The sequence below is a fragment of the Canis lupus genome, chromosome 1 (assembly GCF_003254725.2).
Source record: "Canis lupus dingo isolate Sandy chromosome 1, ASM325472v2, whole genome shotgun sequence".
NCBI lineage: Eukaryota > Metazoa > Chordata > Mammalia > Carnivora > Canidae > Canis > Canis lupus.
Window position 1 is genome coordinate 38270667 of NC_064243.1, and position 23752 is coordinate 38294418.

The 23752-nt window shown below is 33.4% G+C and overlaps 1 protein-coding gene across 4 annotated transcripts in view; it reads left to right on the top strand.

The window, feature by feature from the left end:
• The window catches only part of STXBP5 (syntaxin binding protein 5), a 167731-nt gene that overhangs the window by 11030 nt on the left and 132949 nt on the right, over window positions 1-23752 (top strand). For all 4 annotated transcript variants that reach the window (XM_025422509.3, XM_025422510.3, XM_049113579.1 and 1 more), the window contains exons 3-4: window positions 13745-13826; window positions 17038-17138. In XM_025422509.3, the coding sequence (XP_025278294.1) occupies window positions 13745-13826; window positions 17038-17138 (183 nt within the window). The remainder of the gene's footprint in view (window positions 1-13744; window positions 13827-17037; window positions 17139-23752) is intronic.

Sequence of the window (23752 nt, forward strand, 5' to 3'; positions counted from 1 at the left end):
ATCCCAGGTCATGCCTGAAATGGTGATCTGTGCCCAAGGCAGACACCTCTAACTGACTGAGCCACCCAAGTGCTCCTAAATGGATAGCTTTTATTTATTTATTTTATTTTTTAATTTTTTTCGATGGATAACTTTTAAAGATAAAAGTGAATGTAAGCATCTTACTAAAATACTACAATTTTGTAGTTGTCTACCAGTTTTGATGAAAAAAATAACAGTTTTCATTTGTGGAAGAAAACCTGAAAAATGATGTATTTAAGAAAAAAAAAAAAAACCTCATAAAGTTCCTAGAAGCAAATTCTTCTTTAGAGTTAGATATATTGCATGTCCCTTGGGAAGACTGTGTGCTACTTTAAATGGAAACTGAAATTATATCTTTTTGAAAAATTTTTATAGTTCACTACATCGTTTTCAAGTAGCAATAAGTATAGATAACATTTATTCTGTAAATAAGGCTAATTTCTACTTTATTCCATTTCTCTAACTGGTGTTAGTTAAGCTTCTAGAAGTTGTTACATAAGCAAATAAATGAAATGATGGCATGCTGAGCTATAGCTTTTTACAGGTGCTATGATTTAAAAATGAATGTTGAGGGGCTCCTGGCTTTCTCAGTTGGTAGAGCATGTGACTCTTGATCTCAGGGTTGTGAGTTCAAGCCCCACATTGGGAGTGGAGCCTACTATGAGTGAATGAATGAATGAATGAATGAATAAATGAATGTTCTAGAGTAACTTAGATTCCCTTACAATGGAAAATACAAAGAGATTTTAACTAAAAAAGAGCTAATATTTTTGGTTTTATAATTCCTCATTTGAAAATTAAGTTTTGCTTAGCACATGTTATTTGTAAAATATATAGTCTTAGAAATAACATGGTCGCTACTGTTTAAATAATGAGTTTTTTTTTGAAATAAGGGATTTTGTATATCCCTAGTTTAAATTTTGTTTATGTTTTCCTTTCAGTAAGTGCTATCTAGAATTTTTGAAGTTTTCTTGGTGAGGTTGTCTATTGAGTGATTAATCCTACCCTTTCTCAAAACTACATAATCTTTTCTTGTAATAGCAGTACCTCTGCTTTTTCACAGCAGTACTCTGCCAGAGGTGACTATAAATCTAGTGGCATCAGCTATTGCAGTACTTTCTGCTAAATTGCTTTCCTTTTGTGTATTTTTTTTCTTTTTGTCTTTTGAAAAGTAGAAAAAATGCTGGAGCAGACTTTTCATCTATTCAGTCTCTATACTGTATTTTTCATAATGGGTTGTATTTTTCTTTTAAAATTCTCTTTGCCATGCTTGAGAAAAGAACTTAGCCATTAAGCATCTGAGAATGGATTCTGGGATAAAAGATTGTTTTTACCTGATATGTCAGAATGTACATTCTTTCTTGTTTCTCTAACTCAGACCACTATTATGACTGTATGTCTCATAAACTGAGCAAGTGTTTCATTTCAAAGCATATTTATATATTAAAAGCTATTCTAAATAATTACCTGTGATAATAAATATAATTCATTTTGACCCCTTTAGAGACAATCCTCACTCCAAAATGGAATAATAAGAATGAAAAATTTTCAACATCTCTAATTTGTTTACCAATAATAAAAAATTCTTATTCAAAATAATAGTGGAAGAGGTAACTAGAGGCCTGTTTTAACCCGTGAATACTATAAGTCTAGATGCTGTGGTTACTTTTTTGTTTTGATATTCCTTTCATTCACATGAAAGCAGTTAACTGACATAATTTTTCAAATACCACTGGACATATATTATAAAATGTTACAGTTATGTTCCATTAAGGAAGTTTTAAATGTTGATCTATGCATTTTTCAGAGTTATTTTTAGTATCTCATTAAATTTTTTTTTGCAGTAATAGTACACATTATCATTTTTACTTAAAGAGCAGACTAGCAGTGTTAAAATTGTGAGTCAGCAGTAAAATTAAGTATGTCTTCCCTTATAAGCATGTGGCTAACTTCATTTATTAATACATTAATTTTTTAAATAGACTATTTTTTGAGCAGTGTTTGGATTCAGCAGACCCACATTTTCCTGTCTGCTCTCAGCATAACCCTGCCATTATCAACATCCCCCACCAGAGTGGGACATTTTTAAAAATTGATGAACTTACACAGATACATAATCATCCAAAGTCCATCTTTACATCTGGATTTTTACATCTGGATTACTACAGTTTAGTTATTCATTCACCTGCTGAAGGGTAAATTGGTTCCTTCCAAGTTTGGGCAATTATGAATAAAGCAGCTATAAATATCCCTGTGTAGGTTTTTGTGTGTTAATATAATCTTTCAGCTCCTTTGGGTAAATACCAACAAGTGTGATTACTAGATTGTATGTATGATAAGCGTGTTTTCAGTTTTATAGGAAACTACTAAACTGTCATCCAAAGTAGCTGTACCATTTTACATTCTCACCACTAATGAACTTGAGTTCTGTTGATCTGCATTTTTATCAGCTTCTGATGTCATATCTAGGTGTTGGCTATTTTGATAAGTTTGTAGCTGTTTCCTTGTTTTAGTTTGCATTTCTCTGGTGATATATGGAGCATCTTTTCATATCCTTGTTTGCTATCTGTATGTCTTTGGTGAGGTGTCTATTAATGTCTTTGGCCCATTTTTTAATTGGATTGTTCATTTTTTTATTGTTGAATTTTAAGAGTTCTTTGTGTATTTTGGATTACAGTTTTCTATCAGGTGTGTCTTTTACAGTATTTTCTCCAAGTTGATTGCCTGTGTTCTCATTCTCTTGACCTTATAGAGCACAAGATTTTAATTTTAAAGAAGTCCAGTTTATCAGTTATTTTTTTGTGCTTTTAGTGTGGTACCTAAAAAATCATTGTTATACCTAGGGTCATCTAAGTTTTCTTCTATGTTATCTTCTAGGGGTTTTATAGTTTTGCATTTCACATTTAGGTCTATGATCCATTTTGAGTTAATTTTTGTGAACACTGCAAGGTTTGTATCTAGATTCGTTTTTGGTGGTAAGGTGTGAGAGGAAGGGAAGCATTCTATTGTACTGTGATTAGGTCTTAGTCTGTTAGTGAGCCTATGTTTCTGAACTGTGAACTTCACAGTGATTCTTAGTTACCCCTTGCCCCCCTCCCCCAGGTGAATTAGGATAGCTAGAGTGGGTTGGAGTTGGGTATTTCCCTTTTGCCAGGTCAGTTTAGCTCTGATAAGCCCCCAGCTGTCTAGGCTCCCATTAGTTTCCCCTGAGGAAGATCTTGTTAAGAACAGAATGCTCCAGTGTATTTAAAAATGGTTGCTTCCCCCCACTCGTTACTGGAAGCAGGAGGGGATTTTTCTCAGATATCTGCTGTGGGAACCTGGTGGAGCTCTTGGAGGTAAAACTCACTAAAGTGTAAGGATTCCCCTCTCTCCCTTCATGATTGGGTCCCCCTGGAGTTCTGACTCTCAGATTTGTCTGCTTTAAGCCCCTAGCAAATCATCCATTACACTTTAGATTTTCCTACCCTAGCACTGATTCCCATGGTGGTGTCTGCTGGTTTGTTTTGGTAAGTTGTGATTCATGGTATTGGCCTGTCTTTGCAGTTTTGGGGATAGTGATTTGCCCTGTGACCTCATTTGTCTTATGGATCTAAGAAGAGCTGACAACTTTTAGTTTGTTCAGCTTTTTCCTTGTTGCTAGGATGGAATGGCAGATTTTAAATTTCTTATGTGCTGGACCAGAAACCAAAAGTCTGTATTTTTATAGGTGAAAAAATACATAATCTTCAAAAAAACATCAAGCAGGTGAAACTATAGAATAGGGTTATTCTACTATAGAAATGTGAAAAATTGGTATTTGACAAAGGCTTTGTACTACAAATACATTAATAGTCATAAAATACAAAATGAAATGTTCTTCACCGTGGTAAACTTTGGTAAAGATTTACTAAATTCTTCCTTTGGTCGTGTTTCTATCAAGTTGATTAGAAGTTCAGTTAGAAGTAGCAGATCATTAGAAATTTGGAAAATATACCTATGATCAAATATTGAGGGGATTCATGATTATTCCTTTTGAAGAAAGGCAGTCTGAGAAATTAATAAGTCATTCATATATATAAATTTAATTTTGTGGAAGATAATGCTTAATTATACTCACCGGGTTTTCCAGGTTTTTTTTCAACCATGGCTATACATTAGAATATTTTATAGAGCGGAAAAAAAAAGAACATACAAACAATGTCCAAACATATACTTGGATTTCTTCGGTAGATACTCTGAGTGAGTGAGTCTGGCATGGGGCTTAATATATGTAATTATTTTATGTGAAATCTCTGTGGATGCTTATGATGTAGAGCCAGAATTGAGAAAAATACTGGTTAAATGTTTGACAGACAGGGTAGCAGTATTCTTAGTGAGGCAGATGTTAGGTAGAAACATGTTCAGTAAAGTGTGTGTAAGCTGACACTGCTAGACCATTGCCTTTGGAGACAGAGCTGTGAAACTGGTAGGAAATATTTATGAAGATGGGAATGCACTGGAGTCACAGGATTGAATTACTGTCTTTCCTTGTCCTAGCATTGTATCACTAGACATGAGGACTAGCAATAAAAAAAGGACCATGTAATCTCAGTACGAAGTTGATAAAGTCTGGTCTTGCAGGTATGTGGTTGTTGTACTGATTAGGTGGAAGAGGCAGGTGAAGCATTTGCAGATGAGAAAGCTGCAGCACACGTAGGTTGTCTTATTTATCACAGATCATTTGACCTATTTCCATTTTTTGAGTAGGATAAATGTATGATGTACTACTTCTTTTTATTTGTTGACTCTCACTTATTTCTCATTACAATGTGGAATAAAAAATGAAGTCTCTCAGCTGCTCAGTGGTTGTAGTTTATGTTTACATCGAATGGGAGAGTTGGTCTGATGCTAAAGCTCCCCCTCTTCATTTTTAGAATGCTTTCATCAATATTCTTTGACCACATTATGGTGGTGTTTAGATTTTAACTTTACTATTGAAAATAATCATTTTATGGTTAAGTTTCTTCAGGACTTAAGTCATTAAAAATAAAAATCATTTGCTGAGCTTTCATTCAGAGTATTAAATTAAGCCAGTTGAGAGTAGCAGTACCTTGAAGGCTTAGTAGAGATGTGAATTGTTCTGTTTGCTAATAGTGTAAGAATGCAGTAAAAGAAATGGTAACAGAAGTTAGTGGAAATCATCAGGGGTTTTGGTGGATAATTTAAATCAGGAAGGAATAGTTTACCCATCAAAGTTGTTCTTGATTTGTTAGCAGAATATATGTTCAATGAAAATTACTTTCACACAATATTATATAATTAATTGTATTACACTGTAGGCTAATTTATTAGTCACTTATGAGTTCATGGAAAGTTCAGTTATCTGTATCCTCATCTTTAAACTTTGTAGAATATAAGTGTATTTTCAGAAACTGCACAGGATATCAAAGTTCTCCAGTTGCTTTGCATTTTATATGTATTCCGGTCTTCCATTTCTAGTTTGGAAAATTGAATGTGTCACTTCTGTAGGGGTTGGAATAATGCCAGTACTTTCTTGCCTTTTTTTTCATTGACAGGAATTGATGAACAGATTCCCTGAGAAGATATATAATCTTTAAAAAATCTTAATAATTTATTAAATATATAGCAGTCTTGATATTATCTCATTCTTCAAAAAAGTAGAGGTTGCCAATATACATGCATGAAAACTTGCTTAGGAGCTGTACTCAGAACTTACCACTTGGCTGGGGTCCCGTTTCCTGCTTCTTTAACTATTTTTTTCTTTACTGACAGTATAGTAGAAAAAGGCAGAATAAACAGAGAAACTATTGCTGTGATTGTAATACCAGCCTAACAAATGATTGAAAGGGAAAATGAATAGACTGAACTTACAGATTCATGGAATTTTAAAAGCTTATAAACGGTCCTCTCTATTGTTTCTCATCCGTTAGATACCTGTGTCTAAATCTTGAATGAAATAAAAATATTTAAACATTAAGTGCAAGACAAAAGGAAATAAGGAGCTTAATTACAAAAATGTTCAACTATAGTGTGATTTTTTTTTTCTCTTACTATGCTGCATTTCAGTTAGGTTGCTAAATAGTTAAATTCATTCATTGCTTGTGGCAGATATTTTAAATCCTAGATAAAAGGGATTTTTAAAAGTATATTTAATATATAATGTTTTAACTTGTTTCATTAGTAATTGCAGCCATTTTTGTCCTTAAATTCAGTCCTTTGTTTTTGCCTATGTGTATTATCATTTATCATTCACAGACGCCAATTTTTTTATTACAGCTTTATTAAGATACTTTAAATACCGTAAAATTTACCCTTTTAAATATACAGTTCAGGGCTTTTCACTGTATCTGCTGAGTTATGCAATCATCAGCATTTCTTAACTTCAGAATATTTTCTTTATCCCAGTAAGAAACCCCATACTTATTTAACGGTTGTTCTGCCTTATACTCTCTACCCAGTCCTTCATAATCACTTACTTTCTATTTCTATGGATTCATTTATTATGGATATTTCATATATAAATGCAATCATATAGTCTTTTATGATTGTCTTCTTTTATTCAGCATAATGTCCTTAAGGTTTATCCATAATATAGAATGTATATAGTGGTTCTTTTCTTTTTTATGGTTGAATATTTCATTGTATAAAGACACTGTATATTATTTATCCAGTTATCAGTTGCTGGAAATTGAGATTTTCCTCTTTTTTGGCTATTAGGAATAATACTGTGAACATTTGTGTAGAAATTTTACATGTATGTATATTTTCATTTCTCTTGTTTATATTCCTGGGAGTGGAATTGCTGAGTCATATGGTAACTCTGCATTTAACCTAGAGGAATTGCAAATTACTTTCCAAAATGGTTGTACCACTTTACAGTCCTGCCAACTAATTGAGGGTTTTCATTTCTCCATATCCTTATAAACTCTTGTATTGTGTTTTATAATCATACTAGAGGAAGGTGAAGTATTTCATTGTGGCTTTGATTTGCATTTTCCTAATGTTGAGCATCTTTTCATGTGTGTTTTGGGTATCTGTATATTTCTTTTGAGAAATATCTATTCATATCCTTTCTCCATTTTTAAATCAGATTATTTATTTATTTATTTATTTTTCAGATTATTTTTTTAATTTGGTTGTAAAAGTCCTTTTTATATCCTGGATATTAAATCCTTGTTAGATACATGATTTACAGATATTTTCTCCTGTTCTGTGGACTGTTCTTTCACTTTCTTGATGATGTCCTTTGAAGTACAAAAATGCTTTTTAATGTTAATGAAGTCCGATTTATCTATTTTTTCTTTTGTGGCTTATGCTTTTGGTGTTACATCCAAGAAGTCACAACCTTATCTGAGGTCACAAAAATGTACATTTAATTTAAGAGTTTTATAGTGTTAGCTCTTGAATTTAGATCTTTATTTTGAGCTAGTTTTTTTTAATATAGTGTGACATAGGGGTCCAAATTAATTATTTTTCATGTAGATATTATCCAGTTATCCCAAGACATATGTTGAAAAGACTGTTCTTTCTCTATTGAATTGTCTTGACATCCTTGACATCCAAAGTCAGTTGATCATAAATGTTTATTTCTGGATTCTCAACTCATTCTGTTGATCTAGCTATATAGTAATTATGCTAATATCACATTGTCTTGATTATTGTAATAGTGTATAAACTTTTGGAATTAGGGAAATATGAGTCTTCCAACTTTGTTCTTCTTTGTAAAGATTGTTTTGGCTCTTCTCAGTCCCTTGCATCTCCATGTTACTTTTAAGCTCATTTTAGGCTCAGCTTCTCAATTCCTACAAACAGCTGGGATTCTGACAGTTACTGTGTTAATTTTGTAGGTAAGTTTGATGAATATTACCATCTTTACACTATTAAATTTTCTGTTCCATGAATATGGGATGTCTTTCCACCTACTTAGATCTTGCTTCAACAATGTTTTGTAGTTTTCAGTGTACAAGTCTTGCATTTCATTGGATAAATTTGTTCCTAAGTATTTTGTTCCTTGTGATATTGTAAATGGAGCTGTTTTCTTAATTTTACTTCGCAGATTGTTTGTTGCCAGTGTATAGAAGTACAGTTGATTTTTGCATATTGATCTTGTGTTGTACAATCTTGCTAAACTCCTTTATTTTTTTCAAATCAGTGTTTTTTAGTGGGTTCCTTAGGATTTTCCTATACAAGATCATGTCTTCTATGAATAGAATGGTTTTACCTTATTTCTTCCTTTTAAGTCTGGACACTTTGTATTTCTTTTTCTTGCCTGGTTTCCCCTGCAAGAACATCCTGCATATGTTGAATAGAAATGGTGAGAATGGACATCCTGTATTTTGCCTGAGCTTAACAGGAAGATACACATTTCAGTCTTTCAGCCTTAAGTATGTTGTGCACTGTAGGTTTTTCATACATGCTCTTTGTCAGGTTGAAGAAGTTCCTTTTCCTTGAGTATTTTATCATGGAAGGGGTTGGATTTTTTTCAAAGGCTTTTTTCCTGTGTCCGTTAAAATGATCATGTGATTTTCATCCTTTATTCTAATACAGTCTCTGATTCTGTGGGCTTTTGGAGTGTAGGGTGGCTTAAAAATATTTGTAAGGAGGCAATCTCAAAATTTCAACTATAATTAGAATATAGAACTCCACTTTTTGCTTATCTGCTTGGTTATAGTGCTTCATTAAAATTAACAGGTATTTATCACCATGAACTAAAATGAAAAATGAGTCTGGAAAAAAAATTTTTGATTGGTGTTATGCTCATGCCCAGTTGGTTCTATAATGTTTACTTGCTACTAAAAGTTGCATTTGGCATAGTTTTAGAGTTTTAGACTAGTCTGAGTTTATTTTGTGCTCAGATGGAAAATATTATAAATATCCTTCTGTAAGTTCATTCTCTGGTTTTAATAGGACTTAAAGCAAGTAGGGGAGTGACATTTACATTATAATCAGGGCCCATAGTTGCAAGAGCACCTGGCTCTGGGAGTCCCAAAAGTACTACTGACAGTATCTAAGCAGAGCTACTGATGGTGGTAGAACAAGAACGAAATTTATTTCAGTGAGGCCAACCCCTGAAAGACAGCCAACTAACGTCTCAAAGACTGTCTTTAATGTGCTAAAAGTAGTTCTCTGTTTATATAAGGAAAATGTGGGACAAAGATCAGTGGGTCCATGCAGGTGGGCAGTAAAGGTCAGGTTGATCATTGTCTTGGAGTCAATTATGTGAGGTCTTGCTGATTTTGGGGCAGTCCCAATTGCTTGAAGGGTAGTTGGTCCATCACAGAATGCTTTGCCATAGGGTTCTCTGCCTGAGTTAAAAGATAAACTGGAGAGAAGAACTTAACTAGTTAGAAAGTACAGATTAGGGTCAAATGGAGATAAAGTCCTCTTTCAACATGTGAAAATTGGCTCCTTTTTGGTGCAGTAAGGCTTGGTGATTTATATTTAAATGCTTGTATGCATGTATGTATGTGTATACTGGAGTTAGACTGCCTGGGTTCAAATTCCACCTTCTTTTCTAACTAGCTGAGTGGCCTTGGTCAAGTTATTTAGCTTGGTTGTATCTCAGTTTTCTTTTTTGCAAATAACAGAGCCTGTGGAAGGAGGTATTCTTGTAAGCTAATACGTGTATGATACTTGACACATATTATTTATTTAATAAATCTTAACTACTATGATGGTGTTGATATACTTAAAGGTTTCCTAATTCCTGGTTTCTTCCTCCCTTTCAAAAAAAAAAAAACAAAAACAAAACACCACTTAAGCAATTGAATGAATATTTATTTTGAATTTGATGGTCCAGTATTCTAAAAGGTTTATTTAACTGGTTTTGATCTTTGTTTCTGCTTATCTCTTCCACATATATCTTCCTGATTATTCATCAGTAAATGCTAGTTTCATCATATTGTATTTTTTCCTTAAATATTTCTTTTCTCCCTGTTGCTTACTTAAAGGATCATGTCTAAATTCAAAGATTTGTGTTCAAAGACTTTCCTCTCAGCCTGTTTTAGCCTTGTCTTCTGCAGCTCTTATTCAGGAGTTATGATGGTGTATTACTCTCAGTAATAACAATATTAGGAAGAACCACATATGCAAGAAGCCATAATCATTAGAAAAAAATAGAAAAGAATATGAATATTTACATCTGTGACATGCTGTGATCTAATATTATTTTCTTACATTATGGTATCTCCAAAATAAGGTCTCTTTATTTCTTGTTAAAGTAGTGAATATACTAGTTAAATAATGATAATGGATGGGTACCGTTTGGGGAGTACACTCTTAATAGGTTTAATTCTCACCACATCTCTGCAAGCTAGACTTGATTAGCATCTGCATTTTATAGACAAAGTGGAGAAGTGTAATAATTCTCCTCTGGTCACAGCAAGTACTAGTGGAGCTGGCATATGAACAGACTTGAAAGAAGATGTCTTAATTTTCACTGTGCCTCAGATGTTCCTGTGCCATATCAACAACAATAAAACAAAGACGGATACCTACCCAGGCTGCTTCTCAGGCAATTTGGGTTTAGTAAATTTGCAGTTGAGCTGGAATTCTGATATACTGCCAGGATTGAGAACTACTTGCTCTAGAATTTGTATTCTTTCAAGTACTATCTTTTGATTATGTGTAAGTGCCTTCCGTTGCTTAAAATTTAATTTTAAACTTTTTGTTACCACAAAGTAATGATTTATGATTTTGTTCTCCCCAATCCATAGAGCTTTTGTAATATTAAGGATCCTTCAGGGCTGGCTACAGCATAGTACTACCTTATCCAAAGGAAAATGGAGAGAAATCAGTAGTAACCTTGAGAAGAATCACTTCCCTGAGCCTCCGAATTACCATTTTTTTTAAAAAGATTTTACTTATTTATTCATGAGACAGAGAGGCAGGAGACATAGGCAGAGAGAAAAGCAGGCTCCATGCAGGGAGCCCGATGTGGAACTCGATCCCGAGACTCTAGGATCATGCCATGGACTGAAGGTAGACGCTCAACCACTGAGCCACCCAGGTGTCCCCAGAATTATCATTTGTAAAATATAGATAACAACCACCTTTCAGAGTTACTGTGAGGATTAAGTACAATTGTGTATATAAGACATGTAGACTGAAGCTTAGTAAATAGTAGGTAATTCTTTATTAAGAAAGTAAATTTATCATCTTAGCTATAAGTAAAGTGACTATATTAATATTGTAAAAAAGTATCATTTTGTCTGGAATAGTTCCATGTGTAGATAATAATAAACCTTTCTTGACTTCCAGACTTCCTGACTTAAACTTTCCAGTCTCTATGAGTAAAATATTGATTGGTACCCACAGCGCAATGAAGTTTTCAGACCAGTAGGCCCAAATTAGTAGATCTATTTGCTTATATTTTACTTAACCAATAATCAGTTTTGTGTATTTCCACATGTATTGGTGCCTGTCATATTTGTTATTACAATCTAGTAATTAGTTCACTTTCAGAATATATAAACTGCTGAAATGTGAATGCAAAATAGAGGGTTTTAAAAAATATATATAAAAATGCAGGATGAATACTTTGAGAAGACTTCATGAAGTCAGTCACTTAAAATTTTTCTGATGCTGTGTGGATAACAGTAAATGATCAGAAAAGAAGTAGGATTGTATGTGAATGCTGCATTTAGAATGTATCTTTAAGGATCTGTTTAAAAAATTTAACTACAAATCTTACAGTTATGAGTATATTTTTTTTATTTATTTGTTTGTTTATTTTTAAAGATTGTTTTTTAGAGCATGCGAGCGCCATGTGAGCATGCACATGGGGGGAGGGGCAGAAGGAGGGAATCCTCAAGCCAACTCCCCACTGAGTGTCACTACTGTGGGCCTGGAATCTATGACTCATGAGATCAGGACCTGAGCCAAAAACCAAGAGTCAGATAAATTCTCAACTGCCTGAGCCACCCTAACTTACAATGGCTGTGCTGTAAGAAAAACAATTGAATCTAGTTAATAGATCCATACGTCAAAAAGTCTTTGGATAATATGACAACATTAGCAAAATTATGTATGGTTTTTGAAAACAATAACACATAAGGTAAGTAGAGTTTTTATGATTCTTCATCACTTTTTTTTTTACTAACTTAATTTTACTGATCTGGTTAGATGAGAAGTTTTACTCTATGTAAAATGAGGATTATAGAATATGATAATTGGTCCCAGAAGAATAATTTCGCTGGAAAGATTAGAATTAGACTCCATTTATTAGCTAAAAGGGCATCCTTTCAAAAGAAATGGATGAATATAGATGTAGGTATCTTGGCCAACCACATGTGATTTGGCACTACCAAGTGCCAATGGTAACAATTTGAAATGTAGCTTCCTGTAGGTGCATTTGGGCAATTGATGTAGTAAAACTAGTACTAATACTGATGATGGTGATGATGATAAAAGTTTGAGATGCTTAAAGAGTAGGGTACTATAGGCGAAACATACACGTTTATTTATGAAATAATAGAAGTTCATTGCTGGCAGTAAAATGAAAAAATTTGTGGAAAATAAATATCACCTAGAAAAACTTTTAGAAATCAGAAGGAAAAAGTGCACAGAAAGTAGGAATTTAACCTGTAGTATGCTTATTTTTACTTAAGAAAAGCCTTTGGACATTAAAAGAATATAGAAGTAGTCTATACACCTAAATATGAACTTACATAAAGAGAGCTGTAATTTCATTAAATCCCATCACATTTTAGTTTTAGATTTAGCCTTTTATTTTTAATTAATATTTATTGTGAACCAGTAAAAAGTAGATTAGTATATTGGCATGTTAAAATAGCTAATTTCTCATTTCAAGTTTATGAAGATAAAAGCATGTAACGATGCTTGGCACGTAATAAGTTGTAAAGTGTTTGGATTTTTGTTTGTTTTCTTTATTTAGCATACCTTATTAAGAGTATAGACTTTGGAGCCAGAATGCTTATTCAGATCTCATCTCTGCTTCTTTTTAGTTGTGTAACTTAACAAGTTACTGATTTCTCTGTGCTTCAGTTTCCTTATCTGTTTATGAGGAGGGGGAAATTATGTATTCTTCATAGATTATGGGAATTAAATGAGATAGTATATACATATAACATGTTTAATATATGCTTAACAGAGAATATTGTGTTTACTGTTATCATATGCAAATTAACACAAATATGCATATTTTGAATTCAAGTCTGTCATAAAAGATTGATTCACTGGTAATATAACATCATCATGCTACAATAATAAACGTAGTAATATGGTTCATTATATTAACTTACACTATTAAAAATAATACTATAGGAATGAAAAATGCCATAAAAAGACTGGTTCCAAAAGCATTTTTCCAAAATGACATGTCTCTGCTTTTCAGATTTGTTTGCTGCTTTGGGAAAAATTGGATGCTCTGCAGATCAACTACTTTTAACTCTTTTTATTTTAAGTGACAGAAAAAAGCGGTGCAGAGTAAAGTGTATTAAATATATTTTACATTCTGTATATTCCTATTTTTGATAGTTCTTTTATTTTCTAGAAGGAATAGTTATTTCTTTTAGACCGGTCATCTCTGAGACTTCTGATTATCAGCAGAAGCTAGCTGATCAGATTGATGCTTAATAAATGTAGCTCTGAATCTTAGTCTCAGTAAATAGCAGGTAGTGAATATCAGGTCATTAGAATATTTATTAGTCTGTTATATAACTTAAGAATTGCTATAAAAAGCCCACAAATACTGTAGACTCCTTAATGAAATTAATGACAGCTTTGGTCGTCCAGGAGTAGAATGTTACTGCCAACATGACAGTGGAGCTGCAGTCATCCAGCTTCAGTTCCTGATCAATGAGGTCAGTGAATTGCTTTAATCTGTCCTACTTATATTTGAAATAGGGCCACATCTGGCCTTTCAGATTTCTTGCATGCATTCATACTTACATATTTGAACAAAAGCATATTTCTTATAGGTCACAGCTAATAGCAATTCACTTTAAGCCATCATCATGGCTTAAATAATGCAAGATGCTTCTCAAAACAGTGTTGCAAATAGAATGGTATAAGTAAATCTTTTGGTACAGGGTGCTGCATTTAAATTTTATTTCTTGGATACTGAAAGTTATGTAACACTAAAATCTATATTAAATTTTTTTAAAGATTGAGTTTATTATAAATAACAAAATATACTTCTCTAATGACTTGTTTGCAATACAACCAGGAAACAAAATCCATTAGAAAAGAAAACTGGTTATTGTTCAAAATTGTTGTGTCACTTGAAGTAATTGATGATGCCTTTTTTTTTTTTTTTTTTTTGATAGAGTAAAGTTAGGAAGAAGCTCAGGAAACTAATATTTTTTTTGTCAGAGTAGATAACATGCTTGCAGGTTTTTAGAAAGTATGAGCAATTGCAGTGACTTGCAGCTAGAGAGTATAATGCTAATTAAGCGAAATAAGTCCGAGAAAGATAAATACCTTACAGTTTCACTCTTGTGGTATTAAGAAACCAAAGGGGGGAAAAAAAGAGGTGAACCAAGAAACAGAGTCTTAACTATACAGAACAGTCTGATGGTTACCAGAGGGAGATGGGGCGGGTGGGTGGAATAGGTGATGGGGATTAAAGAGGGCACTTGTAATGAGCACGGGGTGATGATGTATGGAATTGTTGAATCACTATATTGTACACCTAAAATTAATATAACGCTTTATGTTAACTAATTGGAATTTCTAAAAAAATTAAAAGTTAAAAAATGAGCAGCTCTAAGAATAGATGTTTACTGTACAGAGTGACAAACAGAAAAAGCTGGTCGTTAGAATAAATTACTGCAGAAAAGGCTCTGCTATCTTTATTGTGATGATAGTCTGTGGACATTCTTTTTGCCCTCAGGTCCTTAGGTTCCATGGAATAAATTCTTAAATGTGTGTGAGAGGAAAAAAACAAACAAACACTTGATACCTTTGACCTTTTGTAAAATGTTTTTATCAGAAAATCAATATGCAATTATGTAGGGGTTTTTTAGTCAGAAGTGTTTTTTTAAACACTGTTTAGTATTCTGTTTAGAACTGTATAATATGCATTGTAAAATGTTAAAATTTGAAGGAAATCACAATATAGAAAGTTGTTGAACCCATTTGTGAGGAGTCAAGATTATTTTTCATATTTTTAAAAATATTTTGGTATGAAATAATTCTGGCACTTAGTTTCAAAACAGAAGGGGTCTGTATGTACTTCCCCTAGCTTCCCCTGATAGTAACATTGTGTGTAACAGTAGTATAATATCAAACCAGGAAAGTGAATCCATATTCTACTATTAGCTAGACTACAGACCTTATCTAAATTTCACCACCATGTACTCCTGTGTCAGTATGGGTGTGTAGTTTTGTGCAGTTTTATGATGCATAATAGATTTGTGTAATGATCACCATGAACAAGATACAGATCAGTTTCATCATCATAAAGGAATTTCCTAAGGCTCCCCTTTTACAACTGGGCCCCCTCCTGCTCTCAGTTCCTAATCCCTGGAGACCACTAACCTCTTATCCATTTTTATACATGTGTTAAGACTATTTCTTAAAGTAGTACATGAACCAATGTAAATAACATACTGCAAACTGATTAAACACCTAAATTTTAGAAATCTTAAGTAATTTATGTTGTTATTCATGCAGGATTCTTTTGGATAGGATTCATCTTAGAGTTCTTGAATATGACTTTTTATTTTACATGGTCAGGTGTTACATTTTGAGTACTTAAAAATGATGTTACTGTTTTAAAAAATGCTTAACAAAATATGAATAATTGAGGATTGCTACAGAAATCTGACAATTGAGAGTAGCTATTTGCTTTTATATTTAGTAGATCGTATGTAGGTAAAGGGACCACTAAGGGAGGTGGTCAGCTGTTATTGCCATTTCGGCTCTATATCTCTATGGTGAAAATAAGAATGAAGAGTACAAATCTCTGATACTAAGAATCTTTGAGTTTCTCTGCTTCAAAGTGATATAGATAAGAGGATGCTTTCTAAGTGAAAGCATATGGACTTTATTTCTGCTCTCCTATAACCATATTGTAGCAGTAGGAATTACACCATAGAGTGGTCTTCATAGAATTTCAAAGGTGGAAAGGACTTGGGGAGATCATTTAATGTAAATTTGCAGAGCTATTTTAATCCTCTTTGATAAATGAGAAACTCTTAGTTTAAAGGAAGGAGATTTTAAGATTTCTCGTAATAACCTGATGAGTGGAATCCTGTTTTGAAATTAACATAAATTTTTCATGTTGCATTTTTATCTGTCAATATAGATGAAAAGTATCTGACTCTTTGGAGGAAAAACAAGCACATGTCTTAATAAATCAACCTTAGTGTAGAGATTCTTAATTCTGTTCACATATCAGAATCACTTCTGGAGATTTTTAAAGATAAACCTGTATAAGTTCTTGCTCTGAAAGTTCTGATTTGTGAGGTCGAGGGTGAGACTTAGCTTCCTCTGTGATTCTCATATGGGGCCAGAGATTTTCTTCTCCATACTTAATATTATTTAATACTATCAGATATTTTAACTTTCTAAATTAGTTGATTGTTCGATCTTTTGGTTATTGAACTTATAGTTGCTGAGTGCTATCTTTATTTTCTGTATCATTCTAGTAGTAGAGTTATGATCTAGGCATAGTACATTCTAAAGAATTTTTCTTAAAATGGGAATGTTACTTCATATTATATTTTTCTTCTAGTCAAGATGATATGTAGTAGTGGTCAAGTAACTCTAATATTACTTATGATTATAGCTATCAACCGTAATATCCATCTAGATCCTACTGTACTTATAGTTTATAAGATACTAAATTATACTTTAAATTGTTGAAGAAGTTAAAACATTTTGTACAAATACATATAACAGTGTGTTACATCTACTACTAAGAATTTGGGTGAGACAAATGTTTCTGAAAATTAAATCTATTTACTGAAAGTTTTGAAACTTGGGAAGACTTTTTTTTGACAGCTCTTTAGTAACTTTAATGTTTGTAAAATGTGTTCTTTATAAAAAATATTACACTTTATTTTTAAGGGAGCTCTTGTGAGTGCCTTGGCTGATGACACCTTACATTTATGGAATTTACGTCAAAAGAGACCTGCCATACTACATTCACTTAAATTTTGCAGAGAAAGGTAAGAATTCTCTGTTATCCTCAATGTAAGATATTTGCTATTCTATTTTGAAATATGTTCTTTGAATTTTTTTGTGATAGACTTTATGCACAATCTAAGAAATAATTCAAGAACTTCAAAGGATATACAATAGAAAGCAAGTTTCCTTTCTTTCCAGACTCATTTTCCTCTCTAGAGACAACCACAGAAATCTCTTCCATGTCCTTCTAGAAGTACTTTGTGCATATAGGCAAAAATCTTTTTAGATAGTGCTCTTTTTTTTTTTTTTTTTTGCATAAAGGGAAAGATATTACATATTCTTCCTATAATTTGTGTTTACTCAACAATATATCTGACAGATTGTTTCATACTGGCACATGCCAGTCTTCCGTAGTTATTTTCATAACTGTGTGATGTTCTGTTACATGAAAGTACCATAATTTAGTCAGTCTTCATATGAAAGTACCATAATTTAGTCAGTCTTCATCAGTGGACATTTATATATTTTTTGGTCTGCTGTACATTTTGCTCTGTTGTGATAGTATGATACATATATGTCTTCAACCATTTATAAAAGTATATCTCTAAGATAAATTTGTGGAACAGTTGGTCACAGCAATCTCTTATGACTTGTGAGTTTTGTACTTTGATTGGAAAGACCTTTTTTCTTTTCTTTTTTTTTAATTCCAGTATAATTAACATTCAACGTTACATTAGTTTTAGGTATACAATATAGTGATTCAACAATTCTGTGCATAACTCAGTGCTCATCATGATAAGTTTACTCTTAATCCTCTTTAACTGTTTTAACATTTCCCCATCCACTCCCCTTTGGTAACCAGGAGTTCTCTATAGTTAAGAATCTGGTCTTTTGTCTTTTTTTCATTTGTTTCTTAAATTTCACATAAAAGTGAAATCATATGGCATTTGTCATTCCCTGACTTATATTTCACTTAGCATTGTATACTCTAGATCCATCCATGTTGTTGCAAGTGACGAGATTTTATTCTTTTTCATGTTTGAGTAATAATATTCCATTGTATATTGGAAAGACCTTTTCACCCTAATTTTATTAAACATTCTCCCATATTTTTTATGACTCTTAAAGTTGGATTTTTTTTAAAGTTGTTTAGTCTTTATATACATGGAACTTTGTCATGAAATATGAGTAAAAAATACAGGTTCCCCCCATTGCTTATGAGATCTATTTTTTATGTATATATAAAAATTTAGATATGTTTGCATATATGTGTTCATAAGCATGAGCAGATGTGAGTATATACGTATATGTGCCAAAGTTAAGAAACCTGGGTCTCTGTAGTATCTAAATGCAATGGGGTTAGTGTCTTTAGGCCCTGTCTTCTGTGGAAGTCAGACATCAGACTGCCCAAAGCATATCCAAGGATCAGACCATTCCTGCTTTGATAAATGTTGATCTGTTGAGGTTATATAAATGGGTCAGTTTTTAAGTCTGGCTTTTTCCCCACAGCAGCCCTTCAAAGTAGACAAGCTAAAATTGCTGATGAGAATATAGCAGTTCAGACTTCTTTAGCCAATACCAAGACATGTTGACATTGAATGGTAGACAGAGACCAGAATTGGCAAGGGGTTAATAGCAAAGTTTTCTATTGGGCTAAATCTTGCCTGGAAGATAGGTCTTCTTAATAAGTTGGAATCATGGTTCTCCTTCTTTTAGGAGAAGGACAGCAGTGAAGGAGTTAATAGAAGGAGAAAGGGTTGACATAGGGGGAAAAAGGCAAGCAAAAAGTTAAGGTTCAATTCTTTTCTACCTGCTAGAAATAGGACCAGCCTCAATCTGTTTGGCAGAGTTCCTTAGTCTACTTGCCACCTGGATCAGGGGGAGCCCTATATCAGTTTCAGATGCCACCAAGCAGATGGAGATAGTGATGGGCCTGTCAGTCCCAGAACACATCTTGTGAGTCTCACACCACCTGCTGGAGATAAAAGTATAGGTCTAGCAGAGTTGTTGCCCTGGTGTGATTTTACCCTCCAGAGGGCATTTGACAATGTCTAGAGACATTTTTTGTCACAGTTAGAGGAGAGAGGAATGAACAGTGCTACTGGCTTCTAGTAGATAAAGGCCTGGGGATGCTGCCAAAAATGTTACAATGACAAGGCAGTCAGCTCCCCTTAACAAAGAATTTATCTGGTCTAAAATATCAGTACAAAGTTAGAAAACTCTGGACTCTAGCACATCAAAATTATATCATTTGTTTCATGTAATGCTGTAGAATTTCTCTTACTTTCTACCACCCACTGGAAGGATTCTGTCAGAATGTAGAATTCCAGCAGAAGAATACTTCTGATATCTCATGTGCCAGTGACCTGTCCGTATTTCTCATTAATAGCATGTGGTCCAAATTCACAAACATATACTATATGTTACTATGTTACTATGTTTCATGGTGAAAGGATCAGAGCTCAAGGAGTCCCAAAATTGTCAGGGTCCCATGATTGTCAGGTATGAGGTAAATCTCCTTGATAGTACTTCTAAGGATGGTCTCTAAGAAAATCTGGTAAAAGTGGGTAAGGAATGGTGAGTTAGTCTAAAAAGTGCCTGTAGGCATAATCTGATAAACAGAAGGCTCTTTTGTGTGCCCTGTGAGAACAGAGCCTTTCTTCCTGATAAATGCAGCCTTAGAGTCCACCATTCCCCTCCTTGGTTGGGTGCTATTATGCAGGGCCCATTCTGCACAGTTGTATGCAATGCTCCTAAAAGTTACAAATGCAATAAGCTGATAGAATTCATAGTTTTGAGTTTTGTAATAGAGTTTACCCAGCTGACCAACAGAAACTAGCTAGTCCCTGTTTGAGGTTCAGCTTCCCTGTGGCCTTCATTAAGGTTAACAGTAAAGAAGGAACTGTAGCATGATACTTGTCCCTTGAATATCTCTTAGGATGAAATCCTTTAAGGTAGCTACAAAGTTGTATGGCAGCTATTGCATCTAAAATGCTAAGGAATGGGCTTGGCGTCTTATGGATGAACCTACTTATATTCTGTCAAGACTAAAGTTCAGGGATCCCTGGGTGACTCAGCGGTTAAGCGTCTGCCTTCGGCTCAGGGCAAGATCCTGGAGTCCCGGGATCGAGTCCCACATCGGGCTCCCTGCAAGGAGCCTATCTCCCTCTGCCTATGTCTCTGCCTCTCTTTTTCTGTGTCTCTCATGAATAAATAAATGAAATCTTAAAAAAAAAAAAAAAAAAAAAGACTAAAGTTCAGATTTCTTCAAGTGGCAGGAAGGAGAGAAGTAGCATTTGGGAGGAGCCTCATTTTCCTTAGCATCTGGCTGCAGAGCAGAGGCTTCCTCCAGGTGTAGGTTTGCTCATGGTGGCAAGACGTATTCTGCCCCGCAGCCTGAACTCTGTGTCATTCAGAACTGTAATGTGTACCCTGATGGAAACCTTCTGTTACGGCAGCTTTCCCTAGGCAGGAGAAGGGACAAAATCCTAACCTGTCCTATTCTATCTCCCTCATTTGTAGGAATCTATTCTTTAAATAACTGCTTTACATTCAGCTTTTATATCTGTCTCAGTCAGGATAGTTTGGGTTATGCTATAATCTTAATGACTAAATACAGCAACAGTTTATTTTTGCTTACATTATATGTCCTTTGTGGGTTTGCTGGAACTCTTTTCCTTTTCATTATCATTGTTCCAGAACCTGGCTAAGGAAACAGCCAGTCTTTACAGTATTGCCAGTCACTGTAGTAGGGAAAAAGAGAATATGTTGAAGCATGTGTTGGCCCTTAAAGTTTCTGTCTGGATATGATACATATTTTTTACACTCATTTCATGGGCTATGGGAACAAGTCATGTGGCCATCTCTAATTTCACTCATATAACCAAGAAGCAAAAAAAGCTAGAAATCTTGTGAATATTTGTAATGACTATCACAGTGCTTATTGTTGACAAAATACAATAACCAGTAACCTAGTTTTTTCCTTATTTCACAGTGGATTTGAGCTAATAAATTAGTTAAATTACTCCATTTCCATTTTTATGCTATTTGCATTTTTACTTCTGAAACTAGGAAAGATAGGAAAAATGAAAAATTTATAAATATCTATCTCATTATATTTTGAACAATTGTTAAGTAATGTAAACTTAAGTTTTATAATGTCTTATTTTTATAAGCAAATTTTCCTAGTATAGTATAAATTTATAAATAGAAATTGTATGTCGTAAAAAAAAAACTAGTGATTTAAATTGTATTTTTTTTCAGAATGTGGATTTTTTTCTAGTTTTGACTTTAAAATTGCACTAAAATGCACAGAACTTAAAATTTTCTATCACAAGTGTACAGTTCAGTAGTGTTGAGTACATTTACATCTTGTACAACTGTAATGTGGATATTCTGATAGAATTTCACTTTTTTGGTATTTAAGAAAAAATATAGAAGTCTCACATTTTGGTTTAACTATGAAATTAGGCAGCTTACTTCATTTTTTTGTGTGTTTTCTATCTGCAGAAAATTTTCCTCTGTGTTACATGTAACCTTTATCATTTCTTTTATCTCATATGTTAAAACAACTTCCTCTTATCCCCATTTATTCTATAGATAATTATAGAATGCTTGTTTTGTGCCAGCTTAATGGTAGCTGCTGAGCATGTATTTGTAAACAAGACCAACTTGGGCCTTGCCATTAGGATCTTGGTCAAAGTTAAGATAAGCTTAGCTTCCAGATGCCCAATAAGATGACATTTATTCATACTAAATAAATATGTATCTCAGTTTCCGTAGAAAGATTTTGAGTTGGAGGATAACATAAATCTCCTTGGTTTGTAGCCAGCTTGTACTAATTATCAAGTTTAGTTCTTACTCTCATTGGTTACTTAGCTTGAGATGCAATTTTCTCTATCTTGCAAAGCAATGTACCATAGTGGTTAAGAGTTCACATTCTGGGCCAGACTGCCTATGTTCAATCTTAGTCTATGGCCCCATCACCTATTAACTATATCAGTTTTGTTATCTGTAAAATGGATAATTACTATCTCATAAAAGCCCCAAGATGTGTATTATAAAGTTAATATGTATAAAATAAATAATATGAATAAGGCCCTTAGAACAGTGCCTTAGAAATCACCTATATAGTTGGTTTTGTTTTTAAAGGTATTGGATTTAAAGTAGAATTTTGTTTTTTTTTTTTTGTTTCTTTAAAGAAACATTTTTTTTAAAGATTTTATTTATTTATTCATGAGAGACACACAGAGAGAGAGAGGCAGAGACATAGGCAGAGGGAGAAGCAGGGTCCATGTAGGGAGCCTGATGTGGCACTCGATCCTGGGACTCCAGGATCATGACCTGGGCCAAAGGCAGGTGCTAAACCAATGAGTTACCCAGGCGTCCCTAAGTAGAATTTTGTACCTTGAAATATCTGCATTAGCCGTACCAGAGATTTTACTTAGGCAGTCTTCATAGAAACAACTAATAGACATTGGAAAATCATTAAAAGCCAATGATATTCGTTCTAGATGTCTTTATACATGTAAAGGAGAGGTTCTTTGGCTTTGGTAGAAAATGAAAATTTTGACAAGTAAAATTCTGTATACTAGTTTTTTTTAATCAATATGTTCCATCAAGCTTCTGTGGATTTTTTTTTTCTTTTAAAGAAAGTTTAATTGGGAGGAATTCATGGATTTATAAGCAACTACAACTATCTGCTAGTCTTTTATCATTACTTTGTTATCATGACCAGTATTCTCTAAATTTTTGCGTAACAGTTATTAAGTAAAAATATATGGAGCATTTTAAGACTGAGTTCTAAATTGTGTATCTGGGCTTTTCTATTTAGAACCTGCTATTGTCTAATAATTATATCTCTAATTGTGTAATTCTTTGTTGTTCATAATACACTTTCACATAAATGTTATTTAGTCTCCCAGGTGAAATTTCAAAGAATAGGATTTTTCTTTATAAATATGTTAGACATCTGATGAATAGCTGAGTCTTTAATATTGAAATTAATATATTTTAAGGTATATTTTTCTTTTATTATAACAAAATTATATCTATTCATTTGATGCATGTACTAGTTTAGAGAATAAAATAAGCATGGATGCATTCTAAACTAATGGTAAGGAGAATACAATATCATATGGAATGCACTAATAATAAAAACATTTCATCCTAACAATTATCAATGGTGCATCAGTATCCAAAATCCTTGAGAAAAAACTATTTGACAAATGGAGTAATTAATTCGATATTAAGATCACAGTGGAAGAGTTGGTGCCTATAAGGTACTTTAGGAAGTGACTGTTGCTGTAGCATCAGTTTTTCTTTTTTTTACTTTTATTTTTTATATATAGAGAATGCACCAGAATGCGAGTGTGTGTATGTGTGTGTGTGGGGGGGAGGGGGGGAGGCAGAGGGAGAAGAAGAGAAGCAGACCCCCCACCCTTGCTGAGTGCAGAATCAGATGCTGTGAGGCTCTATCTCTTGGCCCTGAGATTAGGACCTCAGCCAAAACCTAGAGTTGGAGGCTTAACAGACTAAGCCACCCAGGCGCCCACATCAGATTTTCTTAGGAAAAGTAAATTATTGTAGAAACAAAAACTAATTTATCCCATTATACTCTTATTAAAATATTACCTAAATATTGTGCTTTGCATAT